Source organism: Hyla sarda, chromosome 9 (assembly GCF_029499605.1).
Source record: "Hyla sarda isolate aHylSar1 chromosome 9, aHylSar1.hap1, whole genome shotgun sequence".
Taxonomy (NCBI): Eukaryota; Metazoa; Chordata; class Amphibia; order Anura; family Hylidae; genus Hyla; species Hyla sarda.
The window spans coordinates 101,651,858-101,666,784 of NC_079197.1; the positions used below are offsets into that span (position 1 = coordinate 101,651,858).

Sequence of the window (14,927 nt, forward strand, 5' to 3'; positions counted from 1 at the left end):
TTCTGTGAAATTATGCCAAATGGCCTAGCATTTGCTCCCCACGTGCATCAATGCCTTAAAGAGTACCTCAGACTAAACTAACTCACATTATATTCCCTAACTACTCCTAACACCCCTCCTGCCCTTAAAAAAATTTCCGACCTTTAAAAAGTTCTGCATCATACCTATCATACCTTTCATCCATTGTGTGAGCTCCCGGCAGAAGAAAGTGGGCATTCCCCAGCAGGCGCGTCATCACTGAAGCCTGAGATGTGCCTCGCCATGCCCCACACGCACTTCCTGAGATTGGTCTCCTGCCAGGCTGGGAGAACAGAGACACCTAGTGGCCGTTTTTTCACTCATATTAAAAACATATAAAGGTTGAGAATTTTAACAGCAAGTAAATAGCAAAGTGTCTTATTATTACATAGGGAACAATATATTAAAATTTTAGTTTGGTGATAGGTACTCTTTAAGTGCCCTTGCCTCTTTTTGCTACAATAAATAAGTAGTAACCATTGTATATTGAAAACACCCACTAGACCTACCATTTTTAATAGGCTTTTACAAATTTGTCCCTAGTTACACTCGTCCCTAATTGCATAAAAAATACAATGTTGTTGAATGAAAAGACAGCAGTTTATCTATTCTGCCCTTATTTTTTGTTGCTCAGATCCTTACAGTTGTCCATTTTTCATTATTCCTGTTTTAATGTTTATAACTGTGCATGGCTGCAAAGCTTAGTATTGAGTAAGCTTCAAGTGAAGACATGTGGTGGAGAATATGACAGATGTTTGAAAGAAAAAGAAAATAAATGTACCTGCAACTTTTCCTAGTTGTACACCACCTGTCCTATCTTGATGCTTTATCTCTGACTAGCAGTTACAAAGGGCATCCTTCTCAATGCATCATACACCAATGTCATATAAATCCAATCCCAATTCCCTGGTATATGCCAAAAGGGTTCTGAAATACCCTCAATACTAAAGACAAAAAATAATAGTCATTGAAACTCTCCCGCCAGCTGTATAAACAAAAAAACAAAATGATGATCATGAAGAAAATGTGCAAAAAGAGGAAGCCAGATTTGACAAATAAATATATATACTAGCGCATGACAGAGGATGATCAATGGGAAGTCTAAAAGTAGACCTGGCAATACTTGGAAAGTATAAGCCTAGCTTTAGCCAGCCCAGGTCACAGCTCAAGGTACAGATCCATTGTTAATTTTTGTTACATTTTTTTGGACTCAGATCAAAGAAAAATCAGGAATGAGAAGTCATTCAGAAAATGCACCTCCAAATTTAGCCCATTGGCTCGCTTTATGGAAGAATTATATGTAGTTAGTAATTTCACTATAAATGGATGCAGTTGTGCTGAAATGTAAGGCTGAAACAAGTTGCTAGCGGCCATTTTACCATGTGGTTTGCCCTTAGTGTATTCTGTAATAGTAATATGTGAATAAATCGTTGTCATGTGCATCTATGTATTATAGTTTGAAAGTACAATTCATCAGGACTGTAATCGTCAAACAGATAGATGTATTCACCATGTAAACTAAATACACATGAAATCATCTCCTCTGCCCAGAATGTGAAATACTGCTTGAAGTTTCACAGATCTTAGACCAAACATTCCACCTTCAGAATATTAGCATGCCACTCTTCTGACAGTGGTTTAATTAAAATGTTCATGAATGGTTTTTACTCATTCTTCTATTAATGGAGGTGTTGGGTATTACTATCATACAATTTATCATCTCATCCAGTCGCATATGTACAATATGGCGAACATACCATCATAAGGGGTTTCACTGCCGTCAGTTGTAGTGTTATAGGCAGTAATCCGTGCAGTAGGTTACATTTTGTTAGAACACTAATGCTTTTGCAGCTAACGTCCCTCCCGCTAGGTGGCTGTATGTAGCAGAACAAAGTTCTGTTACTATTCATCTACCTTTCACTAATGAAGGATTAGGATCTGCTTCTCTCCATTAAGCATTCCCTACAAGTAACAGAGGTATTATCCTGCTCCATTTGCTGTTCGCTTTCAGATTATTACATTTTGTATCTTATTTCAGGTTTTCCAGGAGCAAAGGGTTTTCCTGGAGATCGGGGAGCCCCTGGCCCTGTTGGGTCAAAAGGCCGCCCAGGTCCTAATGGAGATGCTGGTCGTCCAGGAGAGTTAGGCCCTGCTGGACCTCCTGGCCCTAGTGGCCGTGATGCTGTACCTGGCTTCTCTGGATCTAAAGGTTGGTACTTACAATTTACAATGAGGTATAACTGTATATAAATATATATATATATATATATATATATATATATATATATATATATATATACGTGGAGACATGCATAACACTTGTTTTTTTCATTTGAAGGCGATAAAGGCTCTCCAGGTTTGATTGGCTTTCCTGGAATGCCCGGTCTACCAGGACTTCCTGGTGGTGTTGGGCCCAAAGGATTTAATGGATTTCCTGGAAGAGACGGCCTTCCTGGATTAGATGGGAGAAAGGGAGATCAAGGTAATGAAGAAAAAGCTTTAGGGTACTTGAATTTGATATAGATGTGGGTGAAGAAATATTTTGACTCATTTGTCGTCAGAATGCAGACCACATTTTTCTGTATCATTGAATAGAGACTATTGAGGCTGTTGAGTATCTCAACTACATCCCCCCTAGATATATTAGATTTTTGACTTATATTGTTTACTACAGCATATTCAAAACGATCACCCAAATTCGAAGCAGTATACACAATGGCAATATTTCACAAATACATTGTTTTAGTAACCATGTTCTAGATACCCTAAGTGGCCTTCAACTACTGTATATACAACATTGAAACGATGAATTTTGAATTTTTTCCAAACGTCTCTCAAACTGTCTGCCTCCACTAAGGTCACTGCTGCAGGGATTCAGTTTTTGAGGATATTCATATTAGTCGATAATGCCAGTCACTTGCACGAAGAGCCTGTACCAGTTGCCACTGGTATAGCCTCATGGTTAAATGTTGCCTTAACACATGCTAGACAGTCGTATGAGGGATCACAATTTCTCAGGTAGCGAGAGGAGTGAAATTGCTTGAGATATGTAGAAAACTCTCTTGAATTCTTACCACTTTTTATCTGAAGTGTGAGATTGCCTTGTGCTCTTATCCTTACATAAATGGCCTGCTTCCTCAAATTATTCATACCAACAATGAATGTTCTTTGGCATTGGCCAAAAGATTTCGGCATAGTGCCAAAGCCCCACTGAAAAACATGCTGCACCACAATTACAGATTCAGTCTTGCTGAATTTCAGAACACAAAATTTGTGTTGTGGGGTTGCCATCTTGCGGATGACTGATGCTAAGGATTGTTTGCTGAGAGCAGCATTTTTTCAGACTTTTTCTATTTCTCCCTCAATTTTTGTCCATGATTTGCTGTCCTAAATGCTCAAGAGGGACATGGAACCAGCCCAGCTACCCAAATCTATTTAATGTTTTGCTATATGCTAGTTATGTCATGAATATCTTTGTGTTGGACAACTCCTTTAAATGGAAACTGACAGTGGGTTCACCCGCTCTAAACCCAATACACAGAGTTATAGTGTCGGTGAACTGGATTTAAATACCGGTATAACTTGGATCCGTGGTGTGATTTCCATGATACTCATTGTATCAGCTTTCATTCCTAATAGCAGGTTTTGCGCAATGAAGGAGGGACCCGGCATACCCAGAATGCCATTGCTTAAAGCCAGCTATTAGCAATGGAGGCTAATACAACAGGTATCTCTGGAACCCGACTGCATATCCGGGTAAGTTATGCTTTGTTGTAATCCGGTTCACCCGCACTATAACCCTTTGTATGGAGTTTAGTGTAAGTGAACCCGCTGTCAGTTTCCCTTTCAGCATATTGTTAAAGAGAATCTGACAGGCTGTTCACTAAACCCATTATACTAAGTCATAGAGCGGGTGAACAACTTTAAAAAAAATTCTTACTTTAGTCAGTGCAGTAATGATAGCGTTATGACAGGTTAATCTTCTAGCTGCATTGCGCAGCTCTGCGGAATGGAGGTGGGAGCCGACTCGCCGACCTCCCTTGCCTCCTCCATTTGCCCTGTCCTACTCGTCTCTTCATGAATATTCAAATGTCTGTCTGGGGAGAAGGGGGAGCGCTCTGCTCTCTGAGCAGAGGCAGGCATCGCTGCCATCCCAGCAGACATTAGCATACTCAGCAGGGGGAGGGTGGGACAGGGAATATGGAGGAGCCAGAGAAGATTGGTGAGAAGGCTCCCGGCCTCCATTATGCAGAATTTGCAGTGGAGACTCCAAATGGAACCCCCAATACAGATGCTTTATCTGTACTAATATGCAGGATATACTATAAACTTGGTCCTTATGACTAGTACAACAAAATTAAGTAATTTTTTACTTCACCAATAATTTTTGTAAAGTATACAATATTTATCCAAACATAAGGGGGAAAATCTATCCATAGTGTAGGATTTGCATTTCTCATTGTAAAAACAGCCTTCACATTTATTATTGTGTCCCACATTAGCCAAAATTTGTGCGCATCTCAAATTGTGGCACATAGCACCCAAATCACAACTTAAACTCTGGGATAGAGGAACAATGGAGGCTCATGTCACTCTGTTTGGAGACTCCAGGAAGACTCCAAAGACCATATTATTTCCTATAGAACCATTTTTCACTGAGGATGAACCTAGGGGTGCTAGTGTCTCAAGCAACTAAGATTTGGCCCCATCTACAATTACAGCTATAGGAACAGAGACAACTATGGGGGCTGAGGTGAATCCATCTTAAAATTCACCTTGTGGTAATGAGAAAAAAGTAGGAAGAGATTTTCACACAGAGAAAAACTAAATTATTATCGAGGACGACTGGCCCTAGGACCGCACAAACATAGCCAGTCCACACAGATGACAATGTACACATGAACATGTTCATGAATGGCATAAATAAAAAATGTGGGGTTAAACTGATAAATCTGATGCTTTTGTAAACCTTACCAAGGACACGTCCCCTTTTCTCAAACCCCAACTCAAATTGTAGTCTGTGGATTTTATTTTGGTTTTCTGGCGCATATGACACAATTTTGGCCCACAGGAAATGTGCCAAAAGTGTGTCACACAACCCGAGAAAAAGGTATAGGTTTTTCAAAAATAAATCCCCATCAAGGAGTATGTTTAAACTTATAAATTGTATTTTCCAGGCAGTAGAGGGGATATAGGCCCACCAGGCCCTTCAATACCTGTAAACCTAGCTGTACTGAAAGGAGATCGTGGTTCCCCAGGAGCAGGAGGGCGACCAGGGTTCCCTGGCCCAAGAGGTAACACTTATTTCTGTATTCTTATAACACTTAATTCCTGTATTGTTAGTATAAAATATTTTATTGTACAATGCCAGATATCATCATCAGAATTATACAGAACAATTATCGACTATTTTCAACATTTCAACCCCAAAATACCAGACTTGTCACAGAAATGTACATTGTACTTCTGGTCTGCAGAAATTTTTTTCTCTGTTCTGAAGATAGTCCCTTTGAAAAATTGAACCTCATATATGTAACACCATAAGAATTGACAGAATGTAGTAATACAGTATTAATGTTAATTTTATAGAATATAATGGTTTGGTTGTGTATGCATGTCCTTAGATTGCAAATTCTACTGAAACCTACACCTGTAACCTACACCTGTGACCTGGGTTTAATCTCATGCCGCAGCTGCTACATGTGAATGGAAACACACCTACATGTGGTGGCCAATGGCTACACGATTTTGATAGTAAACCGGATATTATTGGCAAATTCCTGTTGACATTGGCCACTTCATGTAGGAACTGTTTTTTCCTCTTGTGGCAGACACAGCATGAAAACCCTGCCTGTAAAATGGAATCTGTTAGTGTAATGTTAATATTATAATTCATTTTAGGTGATAAAGGATACCCTGGACTTCCTGGGTCATCTGGACTCCCTGGCTTGCCAGGCTCCCCTGGACTAGATAAAGGCAGACCTGGAGATCCTGGTTTCCCTGGAGCAAGTGGAAGACCAGGTCTCCCTGGACCAAGGGGATCACCAGGAATCATAGGGTTCCCAGGCATGCCAGGACCAAGTGTAAGTCTTCTTTGTAAATTTGCAATGGGAACAGCTAGCAGGGCAATAAATGTTCATAGGATGTATTTACTGCCATGCTTAGTTTTATGAGTGCATATTAAATTTGGTAAAATATAATAGTGGTGCATACAAACATATCCAGCTCACCTTTGATTTGCCAACTCCAGCGAGGCCAATGTTCTCTGGCAAGGAACGGAACTTCAGCAAAGTAAATGTTTGAGGTCTACAAGTGACATAAAATTTGAGCAGCTTTATTTCTTCATCCATTAAAAATGTATTACATAGTACATGACATATTACATAAAAAATAAAACATAGATCAGCAGGAACGTGGTAAAACTAATGTTTTTCAAATGCACCATTTATGATCATGGATGTTTGAAGCCTGTTGGAGTTACCCTGTTCCTGATCTATGGTGTTTTGTTTGGATACTATACAATTTTAATGGATTCAGAAATAAAGCTGCTTGAATTGAACAACAATTGCAGTCCTCAATTATTTTGCCTTATATAATAGTCTATATTTATAGGCTATTGCACCATTCTATGTCTATTTCTACTCTTAGATTACATACATTTGCCAGCAGCTTTTTTCTTTAAGTATTTTTGATAGCAGCTTTTGACACACACAATCTGATGGAAATAAGACTCTAAGGGTCTGTTTACATTAAAGGGGTATTCCGACCAAATACATCTTATAGGATGTCTGATCACCGGGGGCCCATCGCTGGCACCCCCCCCCCCCCCCCCCCCCCAATCTCCGTGCAGCACTCACATTCTATGCGGGGCTGCGTCTCCAGTCTCAGAAACCTCTTTGTTTTTGGGACTGGAGATGTTATGTCACGCCACACTCCCTCCATTCATGTCTATGGGAGGGGGCATGATGGCCGTCACGCCCCCTCCCATAGACATGAATGGAAGGGGTGTAACGTGACATCACGAGGGGACGTGGCTTGACTTTACGTCTCCAGTCCCAGAAACAAAGAGGTTTACACTGAGTATACCCATGTATCCATAGAGTCTTATTTAACTGATAGATGCCAAAAGAGTGTTCCTTTGGCATCCAATGGGCTGGTTCGCTTTGGCATACCTTTTTTGTCATATATAAGGAAGCACAGCCTGCGGCATACAGGAAAAAATATATACTGTGTGGGAGCCAATGGGCAGTTAAAATTAGCAAATGCTTTACATAGCCACCAGTCAGGGAAACAGCCCCATCATGAACTTAGAAATGATTATATAATGTGGAAATTATTTCTAAAAGCAGTAATATAGACATCATGTTAACATATAGGCTGGCATTTATCATTGTAGGTGTTAGTGAAGCATTTATCATTGTAGGTGTAAGTGAAGCATTTATCATTGTAGGTGTTAGTGAAGCATTTATCATTGTAGGTGTTAGTGAAGCATTTATCATTGTAGGTGTAAGTGAAGCATTTTTCTACACCCTTTTTTTTGTGTGCTGGTTATGTGTAGGAGCACCAAATGTATTAAATGCTCTGTGACCATTTAAAAAGTGTATTTTGTGCAAATACACTTTTTTTTGAAATTTTACTCTTCACATACACCAGATTGCAACTCAAAATCAGCAGAAATGTGTAAACCAAAAGGTAAAGAAAAGGCGCAAATAAACTCCGCTTGCGCATTTTTTTGTGCCTTTTCTAGACACAAAAAACAGTCTAAAGACAATGATAAATGTCGGCCATAGTGTTGTTATTACCAGGCGCTGTATTTAGGGGTTGAGCAGGACAGAAGGGCTGTGAGCTGCCGCTTCAGTCAGTGGATTTAGAGCTTCAATCGTATATGTCTACCACTAGCATCACAGGGCTGTCACTTTTATTATATTTATTTAAATGAACCTATTGCAGTACCTAAGTGCCAACTTTACTTTACATTTTTGTTTGCGTGATCAAAATGATTACCTTTTTATTTGTGGAGAAACTCATATTTATTGTCTTTTATAGGGTGCGGAAGGTTTACCTGGAAGCCCAGGTTTTCCTGGCTCATCTGGTCGTGCTGGGATAAAAGGTGCTCATGCCATATAAATGCTTACTTATAAACCACTGTATTAGCCAGATAAAGTGAACTTCATGGCACAGAACCAAATGCTACTGTGCAGGTCTAAAAGTCCTACTCCTTACACTATATTGCCTGACTCTTCATCTGACTTTATTTCTTGCTTCTTATCTCTTACCTGCCCAATGCTATCTATAATTAGACAGTAATATATGTGGCCAGACTTTTGCCTTTTACCTCAGTTGTGCTGGAATACGCTGTTGATCAGTGAATGTCAAGCTTATGTGGATCTATCACATGTGCACACTGTCTCATATGAGGGCTTTAGTGTTAGGGACTTCTTATAGAAAACAGCTTAAACTAACAATATTAATTCTCCTTGTCTCATTAAAGGTGACCGTGGAGAATCGCTGGGACAGCCTGGAGCTCCAGGGCCCAAAGGAGAACGAGGTTCACCAGGAAATCCAGGTAATGTTTTAGGGTCACTTATCATGAAACAGGTTTCAAAACTCCATTGTAGGCCTTCCACCCCTGACACTGGCACCACTGTCCATGCTTTTTCCCAGTTTACATACAGAATTATTCTATATAAAATCTTTCTTCCTCATCTCACAATACTCCTGAGGTATAGGCTATATTAAAGTTTAGAAATACAGTTCGTGTACTGATGTGTGTACTGAGTGTACAAAATTGTATGTATTAATATGTTATTGGGAGCACTGCACTGATATTGCATAGATTATGCATGTGACAATCCAAGACTGGTTTCACCTGGTTAGACCTGATGTTACATGGATAGGACGTATCTGACACTGATTTATCTTTTAATTTGCAGGTTCAAGAGGATTTAATGGATTTCCAGGAGATGTTGGACTCATTGGAACTCCAGGAAGCCCTGGACTGAAAGGTGTAGGAGGAGATGCTGGACGCCCTGGACAACCAGGTACTGAAAAGAATTTATGACTATTGTATTCATGTGTATTACATTTAGATTTTACTAGAAGCACCAAGACTAATACTAAGTGCAGACTAGATGGACCTTGCAGTGATTTTCTGTCATCAATCTTCTATATTTCTACAAATCCCTAATTCAGAGTTTTCCAAACTGGGTGCCGCCACACATTAGTAGTCGGTAGTCTACTGGGGTGTCCTGCACCTGGGCCTGCTGGAGCCGCACTGAAAGACACAGGCCAGGTGGGAATGAAATGGCACGGGGAGGGGGGGAGGTAAATGAAATGGCTTAGGGGGTGATCCAGGACGGGGAAAGGGGGAGTGAAATGGAAAAGGGGGTGATTAATGCGGTTGATGAAATAGCACAGGGGTGATGGGAGAGGGATGACACAGGATGATGGGGGGAGGGAATTGCACAGGGGTGATGAAAGGTAGGGGAATGGCACAGGGAGTAATGATGGAGAGGAATGAGGAATGACATGGCAGAGGAAGGTGATGAAATGGCACAGGGGGGGGGGGGGGGGTTGCAGCCACATTTATAAGGCTGATACTGTCATCATGTCGTGCGTCGTAGGATGCACAATGTGATACTTGCAATTTCCGGTGCAGTAAGAAGTGTGTCACCAAACTATGCATTTCTAAAAAGCATGACACCAACAAGAAAAGTTTGGAAAGCTCTGCCCTTATCAGTTATCTCCCATTAGTTGTGGCTGATAGGTCTAAGTGCTCACTAAGGAAGAGATTTATCAAAACCTGTGCAGAGGAAATGTGGAACAGTTGCCATAGCAACCAACCAGACTTTCCTGTTCACATGCCTCTGCATCAAAAATAGCCCAGTTTAGATGTATATTCAGATGCAGAAATCTATACAGAAATGCCATGAGTAAGCTTACAGTAAGGACACTACACATGGCAGGACTTGAATCAGTTTTTTTGTATAAGCCTTGTAAGCCAGAAACTAATACTGGACCTAGAACATGAAGGAAAGACAAATCTTACTATTGTAGATTTATCCTGAGAAGGTTCCACTACTGGATTCAACTTACAATTAAAGACATAAAATAATAACCAAAACATTGTAAGGGTGTGTTCACACCACGATTTTGCTCTTCGGTTTCGGAATACGGTTTTGTTTTCAAAACCGTATTCAACTGTACTGAAAACCGTGTCCATTGACTTAACATTAAAAACCGTATACCGCATTATGTATACGGTTACATCCGGTTACATTCATTTTTTTCCGGTACTCAAAACCATGGTCTACCATGGTTTTATGTCCGGGTCCAAAACCGTATTCTAACCGGATACAGTTTTTTTTTTAACATAGCAGTCTATGAGAACCATACATGTGTACGATTCAGTACGATTTTCTGAATCCGGTTTTGACTTTTGCACATGCGCAGATCGAGCCGCAACTACCTTTTGGAACATGCTATGAAACGCCCCTCCCTTCTCCCTCAAGCCCTGAGAGCTCATTTTTCTGCAGAGTCATCAAGTGAAGTCATGTCATCAAGTCATCAAGCAAAGCCACATGGCAAATCCCTCCCACTTCTGTTGGAATGTCAACAGAACAACTGTAACTTTATTACAATTTTGAAAAATAAAATAAAAAATTTAGTTTTATTGAAGAAAACTGTATGTAACCGTACTATAAAATTCAAAACGTCTGCGGATTGAAAGCGTATATGGTTGACTTTTGGAGCATCCGGTTATATATATACGGTTGGATCCGTTTTTGGGTAATCCAGTGTTGTACATAAAACCGTATTCGGAAACTGTAGAGGAAAATCGGGGTGTGAACCCAGCCTAAGGTGGCCTTAGACATTATTTACACTTTTGTATTTGATCTGTATTTTTCATCTGTTTTTTTTTTTTACTGTTTTTAAAGCCAGCTTTCGAAAAACTTTGATACATTTTCTGTGTTTAGGACCCACTCCACACTAGTTTTGACTTAACAAAAAAAAGTCCTAATGAAATAGATGAATAGGCAATCTCAAATGGAAATACTAAGGTTTGTGCTCAGGAAACAACAGGAAACCATACTGATGGTATGATAGTCAGCAATAACTATAGTAAAGAAAACAATACCAGGTTAACGATAGGAGGGATTGTGGTACATTTGCTCATATAAGCTGGGAATAATATGAGCTATATGTACTCTATATTCAGCACTCATCAATTGCAATGCTGTTTCTCAGGTGCTCCAGGCCTGCAGGGATTTAGAGGAAACCCTGGACTTGTGGGAACCCCAGGTTTACCAGGATCCCCAGGATTCCCCGGACCCGTAGGAGCGCCAGGTCTTAAAGGTAAAATAACTTACTGCGTTGTTCATTGAGTAAACATACCGGATAATAACTAAATTCTATAGCAGAGGTACTCTGAACACTAACTTTTTTTTTATTACAATGAAAATGTTTTGCTGTGTGCCTGTAGGTTTCTCATACTACTGCCATATTATTGTTAGTTGGCACCAAAATATAAATATAGGAACCTGGCTGTTTATGAGGGAGATTTATAAAAGGATATTTCTAGTATTATTGGGGCACTATTGGTGCCTTTTATGGGGGCGCTATAAACTTACACAGTTGCACACACTGTGGGAGATTTATTAACTGCCTTCCTGACGTTTTATTGGCTGAAATTTGGCACAGTTCGTTTTTGCGCAAAAATTTTATGAAATTTCAAAATAGACAACTTTGGCAGAAGTGACTGTGAAATACAGTGCTTCATTCTTGACTATGCAGTGGATGAAATTTATTAACTGTTTTTTTAATGTTTTGTTTTTTCTTTAAAGGCACACAAATATTGCGCAAACGTAAAAAGAATTTTTTTTTAAATCTGCTATTTTATACCACCTCTGTCTTGCCTTACAAAAATTACATCCTACAGCAAATTCTGAGGTGACTTTTCATTTGTTAAAGTAGTGCGCTGTTTGGCACACATAAGCCAAAAACACAGCAAAGAAAAAAGTCTGATAAATCTCCCTATTTGTCTCTGTGTTTCTGAAGTTGAACAAACCCTCGGATGTATGTAGTAATACATCTATAAGGACCCAGGTAGACCCAACACCTAGTGAATGTCTCTCTGCCTTCTTGCAGAGGTGACTGTATATTAATAATGGTGGGGGCCATAATTCAGAATTGGGTGAGGCAGATAGGTATACTGTGCAGCACATCTGCTTGTAAGGAAAGCATTTATTCCTCCTCAGTGGAGGCACAACTTTTATGTATCTCACCATTCTTGTAAAGTTCACAATTTGCTACTAGAAATGGCGATTTAATCACCCAGCCAACTGACCTATGTATATGGCCACCATCTTACTTTATGGGAATGTATCACCTAGATTTTTTTTTCCTGATTAGAGACAGATACTGAAACATGTTCTTTTTTCTAATCAGTTTCTGATTTATGATTTTTGTTATTTACTTTTTTTGCATTATTATGGAGGCTGCCATCTGGCCTGAGCTGTTTTAAACAGCATTTAGAGATATGCTTTATGGCAGGACTCATGGACATAGACAATAGACAGGACCTGTCCCATTCATATAAATTAAAGATGCCCATGAGCATTCTCTGTGACCTTTTCAGAGGCCTTTCTAAGGAGAAAGAGGACTGAGCTCAGCTGTGAATGTTGGTGGATCCTGTGTTATCTATACACCGGTGTAATCTTTTACTGTAATCCTTGTTCTGAGAATAAATACATTACTTTGAAATGATCTGTACCAAGCAGAAAGTCTCAACTTAAAGGGGTACTCTGGGGAACTAAACCTATAGCCTATCCTATGCCTCTCACCAACCTATATAATAATTGTTTAAATATCATACATTAGTTATATAGAGCAGTTTCCCTCTTTCAGCTGTCAGTGCAGGGAGTGAGAGAAAAACATCATATTTAAATCCCGCTTGTCTTTGTGTAAACCCCTCACTCAGTCACAACTCAGCATATAACGCTGTTCTTTTCCTGCTGTAGATCTAATCACTGACAGCATGCACACAGCTAGTTAAAGCAATTGCCTGGCAGCCATTACACAGAGCTGCACTGACTTCTGGGAGTTGTAGTCTGGGCTGCAGGCAAGGAAAATAAATATTTAGGAGACAATAGGGGCCACAGGAGCTGGCAAAATCACATGGATAACTACAGGGGACACAGAAGAGGTATCGTGGTGGCTTTGGGGCATTTTTATTTTTCTTAACTTCCCCGGATCACCCTTTTTAAATTTTAGCCTTAGTGGCCAGAATGGAAACTGCACGTTTTTATGATTATTGTAAAATATAGATTAAAAAGCAAAATTAGAATAAACTTCACCAATAATGATTTAAGTATATTGTTAACTTAAAAACATGATTTAAATTCTAGGTAATTTTTTCATGAAAATTCCCTTTAAAAGAAACCTGTCATCATTTTCATGCTGCCTTAATCCTTCCTGAGGAATTAGGGTGGTCCCTGGAAGCTTTTCACCACCTCTTCAGATTTGATTGAGAGATCTCTCTCTGTTTGGGGATAAGAAAAGATCTATCAATCGAGAGCAGTGGGGTAACAGAAGGCATCGGAGACCACCCGGATGCCATGTAATAAATTTGGTGCAGGTACACAGTTCCCACCATGTGAATTAATGGAGTAAAAAGAAGTTCTCCACCTTCACTTTTGATAAATACCCCCTATTAACTGTTAAATACTATGACATCAATCTTTAAGTCTATTGCAGATAACTAGATTACTACCGATAGTGAAACCATGTACAATGACCTCTACAAAGAACATAGACTAAGTTAATGGAGTTGTTATAATGAAAACCCTTGTCCATATACCCTATTGGAGCATATGGTCCTTCATTGAAGGGATTTTGCCCCCTAGCTCAGAGTGATGCTCCTAAAGAGTGGCTCCTGTTCTGGCAGCCCCAGCCCATACATGGTCAGACATTCATGTAACCCTAATACACTAGGGTCCCCTAAAGTGTGTATATGAACCTACGCAAATATCAGAATGCAAACATGAAAAACCAAGGATATACTGATCAATTTTTCAAAAAAAGTGCCCACATTTTTTATTAACATCAATGCAAAGAAAACATACATTTAAAATCACTTAAAAAATACAGCTATATATGAGCCGGAATACAGCTCCACAGCCACAGAGGCAAAAGAAGAGGGAGCGTCTGGTAGGTATGAGTTGCTATAGTACAAGAGGCTTAAAGCATAAAGTTGGGGGAACACCATAGAAATTGCCCAAAATATAAGATATAGTAGTGGGGGAAAGAAAATCACGAATAGAAAACTCCCAGATAAAAAGTACTATTGAACCATAAGGTGTCCTGGTGATTAATGGTATAATGCCACATGAAAAAGCGACCACCCAAAAACAAATGCAAATGTACAAGTATAATTACCAAGTGGACCAAGTAACAATGTGTGCCAGACCTCCGTCACCCAACGTTTCACCACTTAAGGCCCCGGAAGAATCCTTAAAGGGGTATTCCGCCCCTAGACATCTTATCCCCTATCCAAAGGATAGGGGATAAGATGTCAGATCGCCGCAGTCACGCTGCTGGGGACCCCCGGGATTGCCGCTGCGGCACCACGCTCTCATTACAGCACAGAGCGAGTTCGCTCTGCATGTAATTACGGGCAGTACAGGGGCCGGAGCATTGCTATGTCACGGCTCTGCCCCTCGTGACGTCACGGCCTGCCCCTTTCAATACAAGTCTATGGGAGGGGGCGTGGTGGTCGTCACGCCCCCTCCCATAGACTTGCATTAAGGGGACGGGCCGTGATGTAACGTGGGGCAGAGCCATGACGTCACGCTGCTCCGTCCCCCGTATCACCCATCATTACGCACAGAGCGAACTCGCTCTGTGCTGTA

At 40.2% G+C, this 14,927-nt stretch overlaps 1 protein-coding gene across 3 annotated transcripts in view; it reads left to right on the plus strand.

Moving 5' to 3' along the window:
- COL4A6 (collagen type IV alpha 6 chain) overlaps window positions 1–14,927 on the plus strand; it is a 267,855-nt gene that overhangs the window by 229,491 nt on the left and 23,437 nt on the right. For all 3 annotated transcript variants that reach the window (XM_056538783.1, XM_056538784.1, XM_056538785.1), the window contains 8 exons: window positions 2,057–2,227; window positions 2,357–2,500; window positions 5,196–5,312; window positions 5,920–6,101; window positions 8,065–8,128; window positions 8,510–8,584; window positions 8,952–9,059; window positions 11,266–11,373. In XM_056538783.1, the coding sequence (XP_056394758.1) occupies window positions 2,057–2,227; window positions 2,357–2,500; window positions 5,196–5,312; window positions 5,920–6,101; window positions 8,065–8,128; window positions 8,510–8,584; window positions 8,952–9,059; window positions 11,266–11,373 (969 nt within the window). The remainder of the gene's footprint in view (window positions 1–2,056; window positions 2,228–2,356; window positions 2,501–5,195; window positions 5,313–5,919; window positions 6,102–8,064; window positions 8,129–8,509; window positions 8,585–8,951; window positions 9,060–11,265; window positions 11,374–14,927) is intronic.